The 22,732-nt window shown below is 44.3% G+C and overlaps 1 protein-coding gene across 2 annotated transcripts in view; it reads right to left on the bottom strand.

Annotated features, from left to right (window-relative positions):
• LOC121276168 (PGAP2-interacting protein-like) overlaps positions 1-22,041 on the bottom strand; it is a 135,274-nt gene extending 113,233 nt beyond the window's left edge. The window contains exons 1-2 of one of the 2 annotated variants that reach the window (XM_041184247.1): positions 21,811-22,041; positions 10,007-10,198 (exon numbers count right to left, since the gene is read on the bottom strand). In XM_041184247.1, coding sequence (XP_041040181.1) covers positions 10,007-10,198; positions 21,811-21,853 — 235 coding nt within the window. In that variant the 5' untranslated portion in view covers positions 21,854-22,041. The remainder of the gene's footprint in view (positions 1-10,006; positions 10,199-21,810) is intronic. The other variant, XM_041184256.1, reaches the window with a different exon arrangement.
• Between the last annotated feature and the right edge of the window lie 691 nt (positions 22,042-22,732).

Here is a 22,732-nt window from a genome sequence, read left to right as displayed (position 1 = left end):
ACCTATTACAGCATGATGCAATTAGTGGTATGCTAATATGACACACTACTTGCCTTAGTGATATTTTAAACTATTCATTCTCAGGCAATGTAGGAGAGTCTGAGAGAGAAACAATCAGATCAGGGGCAAATGGTGGCTGGCAGCAGCTAGCAGTTTTAATGTAGAGCCTGGTGGGACACTCCTGCTCATCTTGGTTCCACAATAAAGTAAGTAAGGTTTAACTTATTTTTTGGGTGACAGCCACTTATGATCCCTTTAGTGACAGCTGATTTTGGCTGTCCAGTGTCTGACCAGTCATTCCAGTCCAGTTTTGCAATTAGGGTTAATCCTCCAATTTCCTAACGCCAATTCCAGGTGTATGCACCGGACACAAACTTGGGAGCTCTAACCAATATTGAACTAAAATGCATTTGTTTTACAACGCAATCCAATTTCTAGACCATAACATTTTAATCACACTTATAATGATTTTTATAGTTAAACTGGCAAAGCTATCCAGAACAAAAACAAAAATAACAACAATAACAATTGTTCGCCCGAACAATCCCCATCCATCACTACTCTCCTCTGTCTGGCTGAACTTGTTCTCTAACTGAACAATTTCTCCTTAAACTCCTCTCACTTCCTCCAGATAAAAGGTGTGGCTATGGGTACCCACATGGGCCCCAGTTATGCCTGTCTCTTTATGGGGTATGTGGAACATTCCTTGTTCCAGTCCTACTCCGGCCCCCCTCCCACAACTCTTTCTCCGGTACATCGATGATTGCTTTGGTGCTGTTTCATGCTCTCGTCTGGATCTGGAAAAATTTATTAATTTTGCTTCCAATTTCCACCCTCCATCATTTTCACATGGTTCATCTCTGACACTTCCCTTCCCTTCCTTGACCTTTCTGTCTCGATTTCTGGTGATAGACTGTCCACCAATATTCATTACAAGCCTACCAACTCCCACAGCTACCTTGACTACAGCTCCTCACACCCCGCTTCCTGTAAGGACTCCATCCCATTCTCTCAGTTCCTTCGCCTCCGTCGCATCTGTTCTGATGATGTCACTTTCAAAAACAGTTCCTCTAACATGTCTTCCTTCTTCCTTAACCAAGGTTTTCCACCCACGGTGGTTGACAGGGCCCTCAACTCTGTCCGGCCCATCTCCTGCACATCCACTCTCACACCTTCCTCTCCCTCACAGAACCATGATAGGGTTCCCCCTTGTCCTCACTTATCACCCCACCAGCCTCCGCATTCAAAGGATCATCCTCCGCCATTTCCGCCAACTCCAGCATGATGCCACCACCACACATCTTCCATTCACCCCCCTGGCGGCATTCCGCAGGGATTGTTCCCTCCGGACACCCTGGTCCATTCCTCCATCACCGCCTACAACTCAACCCCCTCCCACGGCACCTTCCCATGCAACCGCAGAAGGTGTAACACCTGCCCCTTTACTTCCCCCCTCCTCACCATCCAAGGGCCCAAACATTCCTTTCAAGTGAAGCAGCATTTCACTTGCACTTCCCTCAATTTAGTCTACTGCATTCACTGCTCCCAATGCGGTTTCCTCTACATTGGAGAGACCAAACGCAGACTGGGTGACCGCTTTTCGGAACACCTTCGGTCTGTCTGCAAGCATGACCCAGACCTCCCTGTCGCTTGCCATTTCAACACACCACCCTGCTCTCATGCCCACATGTCCATCCTTGGCCTGCTGCAATGTTCCAGTGAAGCTCAACACAAACTGGAGGAACAGCACCTCATCTTCCGACTAGGCACTTTACAGCCTGAGTTCAACGACTTTAGATCATGAACTCTCTCCTCCATTCCCACCCCCTTTCCGATCCCCCCTTTTCCAATAATTTATATATATTTTTTCTTTTCCCAGCTATTTCCATTATTTTTAAATGTATTTCCATGCATTGTTTTATTTCTACCTTTTAGCCTTTTTCGATCCCTTCCCCCCACCCCACCCCCACTAGGGCTATCTGTACCTTGCTCATCCTGCTTTCTACCCTTAATGTCACCTATTAGCACATTTCTTAGCTAATATCACCACTGTCAACATCTCTTTGTCCTTTTGTCTATGAGATATTTTGGCAATCTCCACCTATCACTGGCCCTCTATCCAGCTCTACCTGTCCCACCCCCCTTTAAACCAGCTTATATTTCACCTCTCTTCTATTTTTCCTTAGTTCTGTTGAAGAGCCATAAGGACTCGAAACGGTAACTGTCAAGCGATGCTGTCAGACCTGCTGAGTTTTTCCATATATTTTTATTTTTGTTTTTGTTTTGGATTTCCAGCATCCACAGTTTTTTGCTTTTATCAAAGCTATCCAGAATGCAATGCTTCGATACATAGCAGCATTTAAACTATCCTATGCTTACTGCAATGTGAATCTGACTTTCAGAATGTAACAGATCAACATCAAGGTAAATAATAGCATTCCTGGCACTGAGTTTTGCAAACCAAGGGCACACTTAGATTTGTGCCTTTCACAATTTTCTGCCTATTAAACACACACATACACAACTTCCCAATATGTATTCCCAGATGTACTCCCAGAGGTCCAAGCTTTGTGCCTGGACCACTGGAGAGGAAGATTTATTCACCAGTGTGAATACAGTCAAGTGATACTACTACTGGTGCAGAGCAACAACTACATTTAAAAAAAAAAAAATTTAATAATCACAGGATGTGGGCTTCGCTGGCTGGGCCAGCACTTATTGCCCAACCTTAGTTGCCCTTGAGAAGGTGGTGGTGAGCTGCTTTCTTGAACCGCTGCAGTCCACAAGACCATATGACGTAGGAATGGAAGTAGGCCATTTGGCCTATCGAGCCTGCTCCGCCAATTCAATGAGATTATGGCTGATCTGATAATCCTCAACTCCACTCTCCATCCATGTGGTGTAGGTACACCCACAATACTGTTCGGGAGAGAGTTCCACGATCTTGACCCAGTGACAGTGAAGGAATGGCAATGTATTTCCAAGTCAGGATGGCGAGTGACTTGGAGGGGAACTTCCAGGTGGTGGTGTTCCCATTTATCTGCTGCCCTTGTCTTTCTAGATGGCAGTGGTCGTGGGTTTGGAAGGTGCTGTCTAAAGAGCCTTGGTGCATTCTTGCATTGCATCTTGTAGATGGCACACATTGTGCTACTATGGTGGTGGAGGGAGTGAATGTTTGTGGAAGGGGTGCCAATCAAGCAGGGTGTTTTGTCCTGGATGCTGTCAAGCTTCTTGAGTGTTGTGGGAGCTGCGCTCATCCAGGAAAGTGGGGAATATTCCATCACACTCCTGACTTGTGCCTTGTAGATGATGGACAGGCTTTGGGGAGTCAGGAGGTGAGTCACTCGTCGCAGGATTCCTAGCCTCTGACCTGCTCTTGTAGCCACTGTATTTATATGGCTAGTCCAGTTCCATTTTTGGTCAATGGTAATCCCCAGGATGTTGATAGTGGGGGATTCAGTGATGGTAATGCCATTGAACATTAAGGGGCGATGGTTGGATTCACTCTTGTTGGAGACGGTCATTGCTTGGCACTTATGTGGTGCGAATGTTACTTGCCATATTGGATATTGCCCAAGATATTGTCCAGGTCTTGCTACATTTCGACGTGGACTGCTTCAGTTTCTGAGGAGTCGCGAATGGTGCTGAACATTGTGCAATCATCAGCGAACATCCCAACTTCTGATCTTATGATGGAAGGAAGGTCATTGATGAAACAGCTAAAGATGGTTGGGCCAAGGACACTACCCTGAGGAACTCTTGCAGTGACGTCTTGGAGCTGAGATGACTGACCTCCAACAACTACAACCATCTTCCTTTGTGCTAGGTATGACTCCAACCAGTGGAGAGTTTTCCTCCTGATTCTCATTGACTCCAGTTTTACCAGAACTCCTTGATGTCACACTTGGTCAAATGTCAAGGTCAGTCACTCTCACCTCACCTCGGGAGTTCAGCTCTTTTGACCATGTTTGAACCAAGGCTGTAATGGGATCAGGAGCTGAGTGGCCCTGGCGGAACCCAAACTGGCCCTGGCTGAACCCAAAGTGGCGTCAGTGAGCAGGTTATTGCTAAGCAAGTGCCGCTTTATAGCACTGTTGATGACATCTTGCATTACTTTACTGATGATCGAGAGTAGACTGATGGGGCTGTAATCGGCCAGGTTGGATTTGTCCTGCTTTTTTTGTGCAGGACATACCTGGGCAATTTTGCACATAGTCAGGTAGATGCCAGTGTTGTAGCCGAATTGGAACAGTTTGGCTAGGGGCATGGAAAGTTCTGGAGCACAAGTCTTCTGTACTATTGCTGGAATATTGTCAGGTCCCATAGCCTTTGCCACATTCAGTGCCTTCAGCCATTTCTTGATATCACATAGTGAATCAAAATGGCTGAAGGCTGGTATCTGTGATGCTGGGGAGGAGGCCAAGATAGATCATCCACTCAGCACTTCAGCCTTATTTTTTGCCCTAATGTGCTGGGCTCCTCATCATTGAGGATGGGGATATTTGTGGAGCCTCCTCCTCCAGTGAGTTGTTTAATTGTCCACTACCATTCAAGACTGGATGTGGCAGGACTGTAGAGCTTAGATCTGATCTGTCAGTTGTGGGATCGCTTAGCTCGGTCTATCACTTGCTGCTTATGCTGTTTGGCATGCAAGTAGTCCTGTATTGTAGCTTCATCAGGTTGACACCTCAATTTTAGGTATGCCTGGTGCTGCTCCTGGCACACACTCCTGCAGTCTTCATTGATCCCCTGGCTTGATGGTAATGGTAGAGTGGGAGAGATGCCGGGCCATGAGGTTACAGATTGTGCTCGAGTACAATTCTGCTGCTGTTGATGGCCCACAGCGCCTCATGTATGCCCAGTCTTGAGTTGCTAGATCTGTTCAAAATCTATCCCATTTAGCACGGTGGTAGTGCCACACAACATGATGGAGGGTATCCTCAATGTGAAGGCAGGACTTCGTCTCCACAACGACTGTGCAGTGGTCATTCCTATCGGTACTGTCATAGACAGATGAATCTGCAGCTGGCAGGTTGGTGAGGATGAGGTCAAGTATGTCCTTCCCTCCTGTTGGTTCCCTCACCGCCTGTCGTAGACCCAGTCTAACAGCTATGTCCTTTAGGACTCAGCCAGCCCGGTCAGTTGTGGTGCTACCAAGCCACTCTGGGTGATGGACATTGAAGTCCCCCACCCACAGTACATTCTGCACCGTTTCCACCCTCAGTGCTTCCTCCAAGTGATGTTCAACATGGAGGAGCACTGATTTATCAGCTGAGGGAGGATGGTACATGGTAATCAGCAAGAAGTTTCCTTGACCATGTCTGATCTAATACCATGAGACTTCATGGGGCCTGGAGTCAATGTTGAGGATTCCCAGGGCAACTCCTTCCCCTCTGTTTGCCACTGTGCCGCCACCTCTGCTGAGATGGTAATAGTGGTGTCTGGGACATTATCTGTAAGACATAGTAGCGTGAGGATGACTATGTCAGGCTGTTGCTTGACTAGTCTTTGAGACAGCTCTCCCAATTTTGGCACTAGCCCCCAGATATTAGTAAGGAGAACTTTGCAGGGTCGACAGAGCTGAGTTTGCCATTGTCATTTCCAGTGCCTAGATCAATGCCAGGTGGTCTGTCCGGTTTCATTCTTTTTTTGAAACTTTGTAGCGATTTGATACAACTGAATGGCTTGCTAGGCCATTTTGAGGACATTTAAGAGTAAACCACATTGCTATGGGTCTGGAGTCATTTGTAGGCCAGACCAAGTAAGGACGGCAGATTTCCTAAAAGGGCAAGATTACAGACCTGAAATATTACTTCTGGTTCTCTTTTCACAGATGCTGTCTGTTCTGCTGAGCAGTTCCAACATTTTCTGATCATATATCTGACAAGAACATAAGAAATAGGAGCAGGGGTAGGCCACCTTTTTCCCACCTGCTCTCCATATCCCTTGGTTCCCTTAATGCCCAAAAATCTATCAATCTCAATCTTGAATATACTCATCTATTGAGCACGAACAAAACTATGATTCATCTTGGTTGGAGGTACAGCACAGAGATAAGCATCTTATTTAGTTTTCTTAATGAAAGTCTAAAGCATAACATTATTTTAAGTACTTGACCTAATCCACTACGCTTTTGAAATTAAACAGTTTTATGTTATTATAAACCAAAACAGAACATATTTACACCCTTGTCCGATTATTTTTGAAATATTCAATATTTATTTCACAGCTGGGATTTACTCTGTACTCTATTTATGCGGCAATCAAGCAATAAAAGATTGGGCTCAGCATTAATACCCCAATGCATCGAAGATCAAATAACCAGCCAATACTTGCAGCCTCAGCTCACACATGAGGAATGGATATCGAAGTGAGGTATCAGGAAGCTTAAGAAGTGTAGAAAGAATTGGGGGATAAACCAGAGCTTGGTTCTGTACTGATTTTGTACCTCATGATGTCCCTCATGCAATCTATGACAAAATGCGATCAGTGTTGATTAGTGCATGGCCCATCAGACAGTGTGTCATGACTTTTCTCGGACTGCTGCTCCCGTCACATTCTGAAATCCACACTCAGTGCCATGCGCCGCCATATGAACACACTCGACCTCTCCATCCAGCAGCGCCGCCGTACCCTTTTTCAAAGCTGCGCGTGCCCCCAGTTTCATTTTATCCTTCGGCTCATCCGACGCCTCAACAAGAAACTTTTTCTCTTTCTCTCAAGTGCTAAGGAACGCAAGCTCCAACAACTCATCGACACCAACACCCATCTAGGACCCTCCACCCCGGCCTGTCCCTCCGTCCCCACCCCATCTTCCAATCCCAACCCCAGCCGTGTATTCACTATAACCCCTGACCTTCCCCTCTCCGATGCTGAACGTTCAGTGCTCAGCAAAGGACTTAGTTTCATACCCTTACGCCCTCACCTCAATGAATTTCGGGCTTGGCATGATGCTGAACTCTTCTTCCGCCATCTTCGTCTCCGGGCTCACTTCTTTGGGCAGGAGTCCTCTCCCAGTTCAACGGATCCTTTTACCCATCTCCAATATTCTCCCTCCACCTGGACCCCTCCCTCTGGATTCTTACCTTCTCTTGATCTTTTCATTGAGAACTGTCGGCACGACATTAGTCGTCTCAATTTCTCTGCTCCTCTCACCCATTCTAACCTGTCTCTCTCTGAACTTACTGCACTCCATTCTCTCAGGTCCAACCCTGACATTGTCATCAAACCCGCTGACAAGGGTGGTGCTGTTGTTGTCTGGCGCACTGACCTCTACCTCGCGGAGGCTGAGCGTCAACTCGCAGACACTTCCTCCTACCTCTCCCTGGACCATGACCCCACCACTGAACATCAAGCCATTGTTTCCAGGACTGTCACTGACCTCATCGCCTCTGGGGATCTCCCTCCCACAGCTTCCAACCTGATAGTCGCCCAACCTCGGACGGCCCGCTTCTATCTCCTACCCAAAATCCACAAACAGAACTGCCCCGGTAGACTGATCGTCTCAGCTAGCTCCTGCCCCACAGAACTCATTTCTCGTTATCTTGACTCCCTTCTCTCTCCCCTTGTCCAGTCCTTCCCACCTACATCCGTGATTCCTCTGACACCTTACGTCACAATTTCCAGTTCCCTGGCCCCAACCGCTTCCTCTTCACCATGGACGTCCAATCCCTCTACACCTCCATCCCCCACCAGGACGGTCTGAGGTCCCTTAGCTTCTTCCTCGAACAGAGGCCCGAACAATCCCCATCCACCACTACTCTCCTCCGTCTGGCTGAACTTGTTCTCACGCTGAACAATTTCTCCTTCAACTCCTCTCACTTCCTCCAAATAAAAGGTGTGGCTATGGGTACCCGCATGGGCCCCAGCTATGCCTGTCTCTTTATGGGGTATGTGGAACATTCCTTGTTCCAGTCCTACTCCGGCCCCCTTCCAAAACTCTTTCTCCGGTACATCGATGATTACTTCGGTGCCGCTTCATGCTCTCGTCGGGACTTGGAAAAATTTATTAATTTTGCTTCCAATCTCCACCCCTCCATCATTTTCACGTGGCCCATCTCTGACACTTCCCTTCCCTTCCTTGACCTCTCTGTCTCAATCGCTGGTGATAGATTGTCCACCAATATCCATTACAAACCCACCGACTCCCACAGGTATCTCAACTACAGCTCCTCACACCCCGCTTCCTGTAAGGACTCCATCCCATTCTCTCAGTTCCTTCGCTTCCGTCGCTTCTGTTCCGATGATGCTACCTTCAAAAACAATTCCTCTGACATGTCCTCCTTCTTCCTTAACCGAGGTTTTTCACCCACGGTCGTTGACAGGGCCCTCAACCATGTCCAGCCCATCTCCCGCGCATCCGCCCTCATGCCTTCTCCTCCCTCCCAGAAACGTGATAGGGTCCCCCTTGTCCTCACTTATCACCCCACCAGCCTCCGCATTCAAAGGATCATCCTCCGCCATTTCCGCCAACTCCAGCATGATGCCACCACCAAACACATCTTCCCTTCACCCCCTCTATCGGCATTCCGTAGGGATCGCTCCCTCTGGGACACCCTGGTCCACTCCTCCATCACCCCCTACTCCTCAACCCCCTCCTATGGCACCACCCCATGCCCACGCAAAAGATGCAATACCTGCCCCTTCACTTCCTCTCTCCTCACCGTCCAAGGACCCAAACACTCCTTTCAAGTGAAGCAGCATTTCACTTGCATTTCCCCCAACTTAGTCTACTGCATTCGTTGCTCCCAATGTGGTCTCCTCTACATTGGAGAGACCAAACGTAAACTGGGCGACCGCTTTGCAGAACATCTGCGGTCTGTCCGCAAGAATGACCCAAACCTCCCTGTCGCTTGCCATTTTAACACTCCACCCTGCTCTCTTGCCCACATGTCTGTCCTTGGCTTGCTGCATTGTTCCAGTGAAACCAAACGCAAACTGGAGGAACAACACCTCATCTTCCAACTAGGCACTTTACAGCCATCCGGACTGAATATTGAATTCAATAACTTTAGGTCGTGAGCTCCCTCCCCCATCCCCACCCCCTTTCTGTTTCCCCCTTCCTTTTCTTTTTTTTTTCCAATAAATTATATAGATTTTCCTTTTCCCACCTATTTCCATTATAAAAAAGAGGGGGAAAAAATTATTTATTTATTTATTTTAATTTTTTTTACATCTTTTATGCTCTCCCCACCCCCACTAGAGCTATACCTTGAGTGCCCTACCATCCATTCTTAATTAGCACATTCGTTTAGATAATATCACCAACTTTAACTTTAACACCTATTGTATTATTGTTCTTTTGTATTATTGTTGTTGACATCTTTTGATGATCTGCTTCTATCACTGCTTGTTTGTCCCTACAACCACACCCCCACTCCACCTCTCTATCTCTCTCTCTCTCCGCCCCCCCCACACACACACACCTTAAACCAGCTTATATTTCAACTCTTTCTTGGACTCGAACTCAAGTTCTGTCGAAGGGTCACGAGGACTCAAAACGTCAACTCTTTTCTTCTCCGCCGATGCTGCCAGACCTGCTGAGTTTTTCCAGGTAATTCTGTTTTTGTTTTTGTAGTGTGTCATGACTGATGTTTTCGTGATTGTGCATGTATAGTACTACTGGGATTTGTTACATTACCAGCCTGCTCTGTGTTGAAATCTATATAGGTTGATTCATGTCTGCCTTGGGTATTACCAGCAGTAGTCTCGAATAGAGCAGGTGCAGGTACCTGTATAAATGAGAAGTTACATGTTTACCAGTTACCGAAAAACAAAGCAGGTCTGACAGTATCTGTGGAAAGGAAGGCAGTGTTAACATTTCAAGTCCGTATGACTCTTCATCAGTGTTCTGATGAACAGTCATACGGACTCGAAACGTTAACTCTGTCTTCCTTTCCACAGATGCTGTCAGACATGCTGAGTTTTTCCAGCAATTTTTGTTTTTGTTTCAGATTTCCAGCATCCACAGTATTTTGCTTTTACCAAAAAACAAAGACTCACTTACCTAGACTAATTAGCCTGAGAATAGCAAGGACGTATTTGTTGTTAACCAAATTCCAGACAAGTGTGATGTTTAATATTAAGGGAGAGATGTAAGCAGCAGCAAAGATTTCATAGCCGGTGAGTCCCAAAGTCTGAAGTGGAAAGTACCAAAGCATTGGTGCCAAGCCATGGTAAAGGGAGCAGGAAATGTAACCTGAAATTAATAATAAAAAAATTAGAAACAGATAAGTTGGAATTGCAAATCAAGTTGAAAGGGAAGGGTTTATCTCTTCGGCTAAAGTTTACCATTTGCTTGGAAAGTTCAGGATTGTAAAGTACAGGTGTGGTTTAATGTTCACCTTATCACAAATATACTTCTGTTGCCTGTTACCAATCCATACAATGAGTGGAATGGTGGGGGAAGTGTTTGATCGAGTGAGGCGTGGTTACCCCACTGCCTTCCTAACTCCCCGATCAAGCTCCAGGCAGAAAGGGTAGAGAGTGGCCTTCGCACCCAGAGGCCAATTAAGGCCTTTAAGTAGCCACTTAAGGGCCACTTAAGGGCCTCATGCCACCACAGCTAGTATTCAACCATCGGCAGGCAGGGGAGCAGAGGACTTGCCATCTGGGAAGGCCACCCAGCATTCACAGCCATTTAAGGGTCTCAATCCACCTCCACTGCCATACTATGCTGGGCAGTAAAAAGCAGGTGAGATTGAGTGATTTAAAAAAATCCAGTAAATTTTAATCCTAGTTAGACATACCAAATTTTTATTTGTTTCCCTTTAGGTCTAACATCATTATTTAATTTAAATAACTTCCTTAAATTTACATTAAGATTTGTATTTATGCAGAGCTATCACCTCTCTTAGAAATATCTCAAAGCACCTTAAACACAATAAGTTACTTGTGGATAAACATGGTAGCCATTTTTTATACAGCAATGAGATGAATAAGTAGGTAATGGTTCCAGAAGGAGTGCTGGCCAAGACAATAACAGAGTTGTCTGCCCTTCTTCAAACAGTCAGATGAAATCTTCAATACCCAGCTGAAACTCTGGTATAAATAGAAAAGACTTTGGCTTAACAATCCGTCTGCAGGGCAGAACATCCTGTAATATAGAACTCTCTCCGTACGGCATTAAAATATCAGCAAGCCACTTGTCTGGTGATTGAATCCACAGCCTCTAACACAGAGGACAAACTCATGCTTTAATATGAATTTTACTTTGAAGGACCGATTTTATGGCATCAAATGTTGGCATGGAGCATCACTGTTAGGGTAAATGTTTGGAATTTGCTAGCACTTCACAGGATTTATTACCCATTGGAACTGTGCACCAGGTGTCTAATTTCTAAAATCCTCTCATAATCTTTTTTCAAAGGAAAACAAGTTTGAGTCTATGAAACTTTCCTCATAATTTTTAGTTTAAAATTCCTTCCTAGATGTTATTCAATTAAACACAGTCATATTAATTACTATATTTTACAATATATCAAAAATGCTCTCCGCTGTATGTACTTAATGTGCTTCTAATTTACAGAACATTCTATAAGTATTTAGTGTAAATATAATTGCAAACTGAATTACTGGTTAATGTTCTCTGAAGAACACTTTACATGTGGAAGAGAAATAATGATTAACAGACTTAAGGTTTAACTATAAGTTTGTTATAAAAGTTAACAATGCCTTTTCCTATGGTGTGCAGCTGAAGAAAGTAATTTAAAAATTAGCAATGGAAATACTTATCATTAGCAATAAACCTAGACAAATATAGTATGAACTCTTCGGGCTGGAGTTTACAGGCAGGAATGGAGGCGGGCAGGTGATGAAAACAACTGTGCCTGCCAACATGCCGGTTTCCCTTTGGCGTTCCGGCCACCAGTGAACTACCGCAGGACAGGGTGGGGGGGGGGGGCAAGTTCCAAGAACCCACCTGATTCACAAATGAATCCAATTAAGAGCTCACTGAAAGCTTGTAGAAGGACATTTTGGTGGGGCGTAAGGGCTGCATGCTGGGTTAGGGGCAGACCAGGTGATGGAGGAGGCAACACAGCAGAAAGCCAGTCATGGTCACCCCTGAAAGTTTTTGGCCCTGCAGAAGGGAGCTCAGAGTGGAATTCAGCCATTGGCACACTGGTGCCATCAGGTGTGCACAAGAGTGGTATGTGTGCATACGGCGGGTCCTCCTGACATTACACGGGCATAAGAAGAGGGCGTCAGGCTTCTAGACACAATTGGCAGATCATCTGATCTCTAGGTCAACAGCAACTAGCAGTGGGAGCATGACTCTCAAGATTTCAGATCCAGTGGCAAAGCAACATGTTGCCAATTGTACTGGATTTTTTTTAGCACCACAGATATGTAGAAGACTCGCCTATCAGAAACAGTTAATGATTTGTGGAAATAAAATTTATCAAAGGATGACAGTAAACCTGTGACTTTCAGTACCAGGATATTGTGGAGAGACATTAAAAAATGTAAATAGTTGGCACACATAATGAAACTGTAGATTACAAGTTTACAGAAGTAATGCAGAGGCGTTATGATACACTGGTCTGAAATCACTTTTAAAACTGTGGAATTCTAATCAACACATTATTGCTCTGGGGGAGATGGCACCTGTACAAGCCAAGACGGGTTGCTCCTGAACAGAGCTGGAATGAGTTCCATGCGGGACATTTTGCTAATGCTGTTGGGAGGGCTTTAAATGAACACAGGAGGGGTGTGGGAACCTAGAGAAAATATTAGAGGGGAATAGCAGGGTGCACAAAATACTGGAGGGACTGATAGGATTAGCATAGGGAATAGTAAGTTAACAGGTAAAGTTGAGGTAAGGGAGAAAGTAACTAAATCTAAATCAGGGTTACGATGCATATATGTGAATACACAGAGTATAGTAAATAAGATTGGGGAGTTACAGGTGCAGATTGCCATGTGGAAATATGATGTTGTGGTGATAACAGAGACCTGACTCAAGGAAGGGCAGAACCGAGTGTTAAATATTCCTGGTACAAGGTGTTCAGAAGAGATAGAAAAGGAAGGAAAGGAGAGGGGGTGGCAATATTGGTTAAGGAGAGCATTGCAGTGCTGGAGAAAGAGGATGTCTCAGAGGGTTCAAGGACAGAATCAAATTGGCTAGAGCTAAGGAACAAAAAGGGTGCAACTACATTGCAAGGGACAATTTCAAAATTTGCGGATGATATGAAGCTTGGGAGTGTTGTGAACTGCAAGGAGGATGATGTGGAACTTCAAGAGGACATAGACAAGTTGGCGAAGTGGGCAGATAGGTGGCAGATTAAATTCAATGTGGAGAAGTTTGAGGTGATGCATTTTGGTGGGAAGAATATGGACAGACAATATAAAATAAGGGGTGAAATTTTGAAGGGGGTGCAGGAGCAGAAAGACTTGGGTGTATATATGCATAGATCATTGAAGGTGGCAGGTCAGGTGGAGAGAGCAGTTAATAAAGAATATAGTATCCTGGGCTTTATTAATAGGGGCGTAAAGTACGAGAGCAAGGAGATTATGCTGAATCTATATAAGACACTCATGAGACCTCAGCTGGAATGTTGTGTATAGTTCAGGGTGCCACATTATAGGAAGGATGTGAACACATTGGAGAGAGTGCAGAAGAGGTTTACAAGAATGGTTCCAGGGATGAGAAACTTCAGCTATGAGGATAGATTGGAAAGTTTGGGATCGTTCTCCTTGGAGAGAAGAAGGCTGAGAGGAGATTTGATAGAGATGTTCAAAATCATGAGGGGGCTGGACAGAGTAGATAGGAAGAAGCTGTTCCCGCTCGTAAAAGGATCAAGAACGAGAGGGCGCAGATTTAAAGTGATTTACAAAAGTAGCAAGTGTGACGTGAGAAAAAACTTTTTCACAAAACAAGTAGTCTGGAATGCACTGCCTGGAAGTGTAGTGGAGGCAGGTTCAATCAAGGCATTCAGGTGGACATTAGATGATTATTTGAATAGAAACAATGTGCAAAGGTACAGGGAAAAGGCAGGGCAATGACAGGAGGTCATAATGCTCATTGGGAGAGCTGGTGCAGACGTGATGAGCCGAATGGCCTCCTTCTGTGCCGTTAAGATTCTGTGATTATGTAAAATTTCCCAAGGCTCTGCACAGGAGCATTATTAAACAAAATTTGACACTGAGCCACATAGGGACATATTAGGATACGTGACCAAAAACTTGGACAAAGAAGGTAGGTTTTAAGATGTGTCTTAAAAGAAGAATCAAGGGATAGAATTGGATAAAGGGATAAGAGGCAATGAGGTTTAGGGAGGGAATTTCAGAGCTTAGCTAAAGACATGAATGCCAATGGTGTAGTGAAGAAAATGGGAGTGCACAAGAGGCCAGAACTGGAGAAGTGTAGAAATAAGGATGTGAAGGCTTTAGAGAGGGTACAGAAAAGACTTATAAGAATGGGTCCAGGAATGAGGGACTTCAGTTACATTGATAGATTAGAGAAGCTGGGGTTGTTCTCCTTTGAGAAGTTTGAGAGGAGATTTGATAAAGGTGTTCAAAATCATGAGGGGTCTAGACAGGGTAGTAAGGGAGAGATACTATTCCCTTTGGCAGAGGGGTCAAGAACCAAAGGACTGAGATTTAAATGATTGGTAAAAGAACCAAAGGCGACATGAGGAAACATTTCTTTACGTAACAAGTGGTTAGGATCTGGAATGCGCTGCCTGAGAGGGCGGTGGAGGCAGATTCAATTGTGACTTTCAAAAGAGAATTGGATAAGCACTTGAAGATAAGAAATTTTCAGGGTTATGGGGAAAGGGCAGGAGAGTGGAACTAACTGAATTGTTCTTAGAGAGAGCCAGCATAGATTTGACAGGCTGAATGGCCTCCTTCTGTGCTATAACCCTTCTGTGCTTTAACCCTTATGATGCTATATCAGAGGTTTCTAGGGCTGGAAGAGGCAACAGAAATAGGGAAGGGCATACCATGGAAGTATTTCAAAATAAGGATAAGAATTTTAAAATCAAGGTGTTGCCAGATGGCAACCCAATGTAGGTTAGCAGGTGATGGGTGGGAATGGGACAGTGACAGTTGGATACAGACCGCACGGTTTTGATGAGCTCAAGTTTTCCAACAACAACTTACACTGACATAGTGCCTATAACATCGTAAAATGACCCAAATGTAACACAGTCAAAGTCAAATAGAATATAATTTGTGACTTTAATCAGTGCCGATAGAAAGCTGTGGCAGGGACAGAATCTGATTGAAGGAGTTCAAACATGGGGTTGTGGGAAAAATGAACATGGATTTGGGAGGTGACTGCACGCTCAAGGACCCTGAACAGGAAAGAGACATTAGAAATAAATGTGGTTTGGAAGGACAGCGATGTCAAGGGTTGGTTTTTGAGGAGTGGGTGGTAACATGAATATTTCAGAGCAGAGTCCACTCTAACCAGAATTTAGGATATTTAGGCTGGTCTCTGTCCAGAATCTAAACATGCTCTATCTACCTGCATGGAATGCCCACATCATTTGTTCTCCTTAACTAAAATTGCACTCTTATTTGTAAAATTATAAGCAGAATGTAATCGCATTTCCACTTATTTTTGTTTCACTTCAACAAATTATTTTTTAAACAGATCAGATTCCTAAATCAAAATATTATCAGTCTTTGGGTTTGGACACTCCCATTACTAAAGCAAATTTAACACGTTAAATTCTCCAGAAGATGCATAGCTTTGCTATTCCTAAGAGATTGAATTAAAATGGTGTGATATAAACTCAATAAAATGTGATAAGATGATGGAACTAATGCATTTTTCTCTTACAACCTAACAAATTAACATTTTAGTTTATATCCTAAATTTTAAATAAGCCAGACAAGAGAAAAATATTATTTTTGTTTATGCAGCATGGGAAAAAGTTGTTTCGGCTCGTTTTCAGGTTCAGGGCGATCACAAAGTGCTGCGTCCTTGACTGAATGATTTCAGGATGCAGCCGAGCACTGCTGACTGGCAACCTGTTGAAAAGGGTTTCAGCTCACCTGCAAGTCTTAATGACATCCTGCCCCTCTTAAAGGACAGCTGCATTTATTCAACAGAGGCTGCTGCAGGCTGTCTGTGGAAGATTTGGAGAGATTCAAACGCACAAAAAATGGAGCAACAAGCAACAGAAAGGGCTCTGAGGTTTTCTGATTTAGCACAAAAGGCATTAATAGAGGAGGTGGAAAGGTGGAGAGAAGCAATGTTTCCTCAGAGGGCAGGCAAACCCTGCAAAGGAAATGACAGCAGGTGGCCATGGGTGAACTTCCAGAATTTGGCCCCAAGGGCTCGACAGTCGTGCCACAAGATTTCAATGACCTCATGCATGTGATCAAGGTCTATGAGTGCATCTTCACATGACATCTTATACCCACCATCCCACACCAAAGTCCATCATTTAGCCATCAGCAATCAAACTGCCTAGCATTCTAGTACTCTACCTAATCCTTACACACCTACCAATGCTGTCAGCCTCACATCCGCCTTTTGAAGCTTCCACATACTTCCAGCTATTCAGCTATGGCAGGCACATCATCCAAACACATTGTAACAGATTGACTGATATTCTTTCTTGTCTCTATGTGGCAGCACAAGTTGGCCCATTACAGGAGGGAGCAGAGCAGGACCAGGGTAGAATAGGCAGACCTGCAGCTCCTGAGCCCCCTAGATGAAAGGCTGCTCTGCATCATGGGGCCTCTGTTAAAGTGCATCCAGCATCGCTGAGAATATTCAAGGTGAAGGGTGACAATATATCTCTGCCTTATGCCTCTTCTCAAATCCCACCTCATCCCTCAGTCTCATCCTGCTATGTGGCATGAAGTGAAAGCTGCTGATGGTGTGATTATAGACTCATACTTTCTGGACCTCCCCATTTCCACTCCCCAAACCTACCCTTCTGCATTTTTGCTTCGAAACACCCAAGAACTGGCCTGGTCAACCACTGCAACCTCATCAGGAAGGGAGAGAGCAACACCAGATTTCTGATGACTAAGTACCATCACTTGATCTAACACTCGCAACCACCTGTTCAGATGTTGGCATTGAGAGTACCTTATAGGATAGTAAGGAGTTGGGATCTGCACATGGTGAGTCACTGAAAAGGATAGTTCGTGTGCCAGCTCACTGGAGAGTCAGGGTGCAGATGAGTACTGCCATAGAGGACTCAGATGAAGACTTTGACAAGGCAGCATACAGGAAAAGGCTAATGGTCATACACACTGAGATGCTTGACGCATTGCCAGGCCTGCAAGACAGCCTGTCACTATCAATGAGCATGGAGGAGTCAGGCTCCAACTTGGCAGAGGGCATTTTTCAGAGCTTGGAGCCCTTTCCAGCATGCAAGTAGTGGCCAATTCCATGAAAGTACTTCTGGATCCAACCAAGATTTTACATCTGGTGGCTGATGTCTCAGCTTGCATGGCTCAGACAGAAGCTACACAATATCTCAGTGCTGCAGTGGAAGCTCAGACTGAGATCATGAGATCCTTGTTCGGTGCCATACAGGCTCACAGCTGTGAATATCAATGCCCAAAGGGGCTTGTCAGCTTTCACAGCAATCCGGCAATCTTAGTTTCAACAGGTTACACTAGAGGTGCAGCACCAGGGTAGGAGCAGTAGTTCCATAGAGCACAACTGCTGTTCTCTCTCAGAATGACAGTTCTTGTGTTCTCACCACTACCAACCACCAGTTGCCGATTAGCCAGCCAGCCAAGACTGCTGCTACTAATGTCAAGTTGGTCCAGTTTGATGTCAGAACATCAAGGCCCAGAGCTGCTCAAGGTCATCCTGCAGAGCCACCTTGGTATGGTTCTTTCTTGGTAGCTTTGGTTTCAGAATGTTGGCCCAGAGGATACCGAGATGGCACACAGAAGATGGATTGAACGATGGGGAATTATGGAACAACTGTGATTTTTGGGATCACATCTCAGGTGAACTGGAATCTCAAAATCTGCTCATTGGTGGCCCATCCGGATCGTTAGCGTTCCTGATGCCTCCTCCTTGCTTCCTTCTCCTCCCTCTGAGGTTGCCTCTGAATGCTTTTTTGGCAAGGGCTGCTCCCTCATGAGAGCGAAGTTGTGCAGGACACGGCAAACCCACGACGACCTTGGATACCCACTCTGGAGTACTGGAGGGCTCCCTTGAGTGGTCCAGGCAGACGAACCGTTGCTTCAGGACAGCAATGGTTTGTTCCACAATACTACATAGCTCATTATAGCTATGCAATCCTTGCTTGGTCGGATAGTGCAGAGGAGTCATTGGCCAGGTGTAGAGTGGATATCACTTGTCACTCAGCAACCAGCCTCTGGTATGTCATGATGGCCCAAATATGGTAGGTGTGGCTGACTGCCTCTGGATGAAGGCATCGTGGCTGCTGCCAGGATAGTAGGCAATCACTGACAGGATCTTCTGGTCATGTTCGCACGCCAACTGGATATTAATAGATTGGTAGTCCTTGCAGTTACAGAACATCTGCCTTTTGACATGTAGGGCCTGAGTGCCACAAACGTGAAGTCAATGGCTCCCTGCACCATTGGGAATCCCATTCTGGCAAAACCATTTGTTCTCTACTCCTGCTTCTCCCTAGTCAGTGAGAAAATGATAAAGTCCATTCTCCTTCTATTTAAGGCCTCTGTGACATTCCTCACAGCAGCAATGGATGGCAAGCTGTGAAAATCAGCTGATGTCCCCTGCTCCCACCTGGAAGAATCCAATTTTTGAGCACTGGTGACCTTCACAGCCACTAGCAGGACTTTCCTCATCCTACTCTGAGGCTGCAGGTTGGGCTGTAGGCAGTGGCACTGTTCAGTGACCATCTCCTTGGTGGAACATAGATGCCTCAAACATTAGTCCTGCCTAAGGTAGAGATAGAAGTGCTTGAAGACTCTTGCTGGGTAGAATCTGTTGAGAACCTTCCTCCTCTTTCATCTGCACACAGGCTCCTATCTCTGTTGTCTGAGCTCCATTCTAAATTATGCTCAAGAAGAAATGCAACCAGCCCCCATTACTGAAGCAGGCTTTCACTCAACAGTGCAGAAAACTCCCCAGACTTCCTTGTCAGATCTAGCACCATTCACTTGAAACTCCAAAAAGTTAGCAAAGCTCCTCCAAGAATACAACACAGTACTTCCACTAACTCTGCACCAGCAAAAGTCAACAGTATTTCACATGGAAGTTGGATGGTCAGCCCTTTAAATGGGGGCGGGACATGCAGCTGATCACATGTTTAATTGGAAGTGATTAACCGTGGGGTTTAACTGGACATAAGAACTTAAGAAATAGGAGCAGAAGTAAACCATAAGGCCTGTCAAGCCTGCTCCACCATTCAATACCAAAAATCTGTCAATCTCAGTCTTAAATATATTCAATGATGACACATCAATGACACTCTGGGGCAAAGATTCACAACCCTTTGAGTGAAGAAATTTCTCCTCACCCAGTCCTAAATAATCAGCTCCTTATCCTGAAACTTTGCTCCCTTGTTCTTGGTTCCCCAGCCAGAGGAAACAACCTCTGTGTCTACCCTGTCAAATCTCTTCATAATCTTAAATGTTTCAATGAGCTCACCACTGGATCTGGGTGGTGCAAGTGGCAGGCAGATCTTGCAGCAAATCAACTTTAGAGGCTGTTTGACATCACGATCTGCCCACTCTGCGTGCTTCCAGCACAAACATGACATGCCTGCACTCATGACCTGTCAGTCAGGTTGCAATGTGCAGGCTGTGCCAGAGGTGGCTGGAAGCATTCCATCCAGTTGCCATTATTTCACACCCCCTTAACCCCCTCTCCTCCAGGACATTCGCATTACCAGCATTAGCAGCACTACGGAGCCCTATTTTATGGCTAACATCTGTAAGTAGAATACAATTATAAAATAAGCAAATGAGATCAAAGAATGGGACTTGGGAGAAATAGAGTTGAAGGTAGTGATGAAGGTTTCTTTTTGCAGAAAATCCTGATTATTATATTGCATTCTTCAGGCACTAAAACTTTTTTGACAACGAGAAATCAAAATTATAAAGGTAAAAGACAAAATATTATTAATACTGGAAATCTGAAATAGAAACAGAAAATGCTGGAAATCCTCAGCAGGTCAGGCAGCATCTATGGAGAAAGAAACAATTAATGTTTCAAATCTGTAAGCTTTTCATCAGAACTGAAAAATGTGACAGATGGAACAGGTTTTTAAGCAAGCACAGAGGCAGGAAAGCCAGGGGGTGGGTGGGGTGTGGGGTTGGGAAGATCATCAATAGGGTGGAAGGCAGGAGTAATTTCAGTGACAAATGAGAATTTCCAAAATTATTGAAATATTAAAATTATTCTTAGCTATAAGCTTTCTTAATGCAATAAAGTCTTCATATGAACATATTTTGAACAGATAAAAATTATATTTTTAAAAAATTATTTTTTCAATCATTCTCAGGAACCTAGTTGTCCTGAGAAGGCAGTGCTGGGCCTATCTGGACCACTGTTCACATTTAGTTCCACTTCAGCAACATCCAATTCAGACAGTAACTGCAGGATTGCCGTCACTTTTAGGTCAAATGAGGTGACGATGACAGATTTCCTCTCTAAAGGATTTCACAAAATCCAGCTGCTTTCTCGCCACATTACCTGATATTTCCCAATTTTTAAAACTGACTTTAAATTCTCAAATTGGGATTTGAACTAACATAGTCTGGATTATTAATCCAGGTCTCTGGATTATTGGTCTAGTAATGTAACCATTCTTCGTCTTGAGTTCTCTGCCTGAAGGAAGATCCTTGGTGATTATTCACCACACCACAGGTAAGTGACATGAATTTTTTACTACAGGTAGGGAGAGGAGGCAGGCCCTAAGTCTACCTCAGCCAGAATGGGTATCAAACCCCTTGGCATTAATCTAATCCACACACTAGCCATCTAGCCAACTGAACTAACTAGTCTCCCGACATAACCATTACATATACATAATTTATCTGAATAAGCTCCACCTTATTAAATATCTAACAGCACAATAACATATGAAATAGCAGAAGTTGGCCATTCAGCCCCATGAACCTGCTCTGGCATTCAATAAAATCATGGCTGATCTGTCTGTGTTTTGAATTCCACATTCCCATCTACCTCTGATAACTTTTGATTCCCTTGCCTAACAAGAATTTATCTATCTCTGCCTTAACAATATTCAATGTCCTTGCCTCCATTGCCTTCAGAGGCAAAGTTTCAAAGTCACACAACCCTCTGAGAGAAAATAATTCTCCTCATCTCTGTCCTAAAAGGGCAACCCTTAATTTTTGGGGGAGTTTGAATATGATCAAAAATAAAAACATTCTTTACAAATATTGTTGTTCAGTCATGTCTGATTCAAGAAAAATTGCTTTGTGTTACTATGACCTATTGTGTGTACTATTAAATAATAATTGAGTTCATTTCTCAAGAAAAATCACATTATAAAAAGATTATATTTTAAACGCTTTTACTAATTTAAACAGACTCTTATATTAATAGTCATTATAAATAATGGCCGCAATAGTGACTACTAAAGGAAAATATTTTAAATCCTTTGTTTTCAGTACTCCCAACAAACTAATCATAAAATTAATAATGCATATAGTTTCCAAGTCTGTTTAAACACTGTCCCAGATAATGTTTTCGTAAAGTATTAAATGCAGCAGGATTTTCTTATTTTCAAGTGATTGTTTTTAGAACCAGCTATAAATAAATAGTATTAGAAGCGTTTTAATTCTCAGGTAGCTGACTGATCTTCAGCGAATGGAATTACATGTAATTACCTAAGAAATAATGCTTAAAAAGGGCAATAAACTTACCCAAGGAAACTTCCATCAGTAGGTCCCTGTGTAAGGCAGGCATCTTCCCACACTGTAGCAGGCAATGAAAGAAGTGCGAGCGTATTTTGCGAATTGAGTTCTATGCTGCAGGAAGAAGATAGCCTTGCTGCTGCTGCTGCTCTGATAACTGAGCACCTGAGACCCGGGGGTGGGGCCTCACCTGCCGGGACCCACTCGCGCGCGAGGGCGTGGCGGGTCGAGGTGTCCTTTACCTCCTAGAAAGGAGCAATGCTGCCGCCGCTGCTGCTGCTGCCGCCTGGTGCAAAGCAACAGGCAAAACTTTACTTCAACCCTTTGGAGCCAAGTTCATTTTCCCTTTGACCTGAACGACTTTTTGTTTGCATATTCATTCCAGCAGCCCAAGTTTCTTCCCTATGTCAGGTGTCGCTCAATTGTTCCAGTTGCCCTGGCTTTTTTGTTTGCACCAAAAACTGCGGACAGATTTCAATAATAGCAAATTTGAAAACGCTAAGAGTGTGCACGCAGTTCCGGAAATGTCATGAATACTTAATTTAACCTTGTGCGTCAAAATTTTAATTGCAGAAAATATAATTTAATGACAGGTGCAGGCCCAGTGAACTCAATGTCCAAAATTGCTGGTGTTCTCCAGGTACAGAAAGTTCTGTTCTAGGGGACACATTTGTTAAATCTAAACCGATGTACACAAATTTGATACAAATATTGAACAGTGAAAATCTTCAGCCGCGATTGTTTTTAGCAGAAAGTAGCAAAAAATTGAACTGGGGCATTGTGTCTCTATGCTGCTGTCTTTGACCAATGAAATAAGCCAGATTTGGGTTACTTTATCTATTAGTTATTGCATTTATTACATGGGGTGCAGGTTTCTTTGAGCATGTGGTTTGGAAGTTTGCCCTATGGATAAACCCATTGTCGTACCTGT

Source organism: Carcharodon carcharias, chromosome 1, assembly GCF_017639515.1.
Source record: "Carcharodon carcharias isolate sCarCar2 chromosome 1, sCarCar2.pri, whole genome shotgun sequence".
In the NCBI taxonomy this organism is placed as follows: Eukaryota; Metazoa; Chordata; class Chondrichthyes; order Lamniformes; family Lamnidae; genus Carcharodon; species Carcharodon carcharias.
The sequence above is the reverse complement of the archived record's forward strand: the minus strand, read 5'-3'. Positions and strand labels throughout refer to the sequence as shown.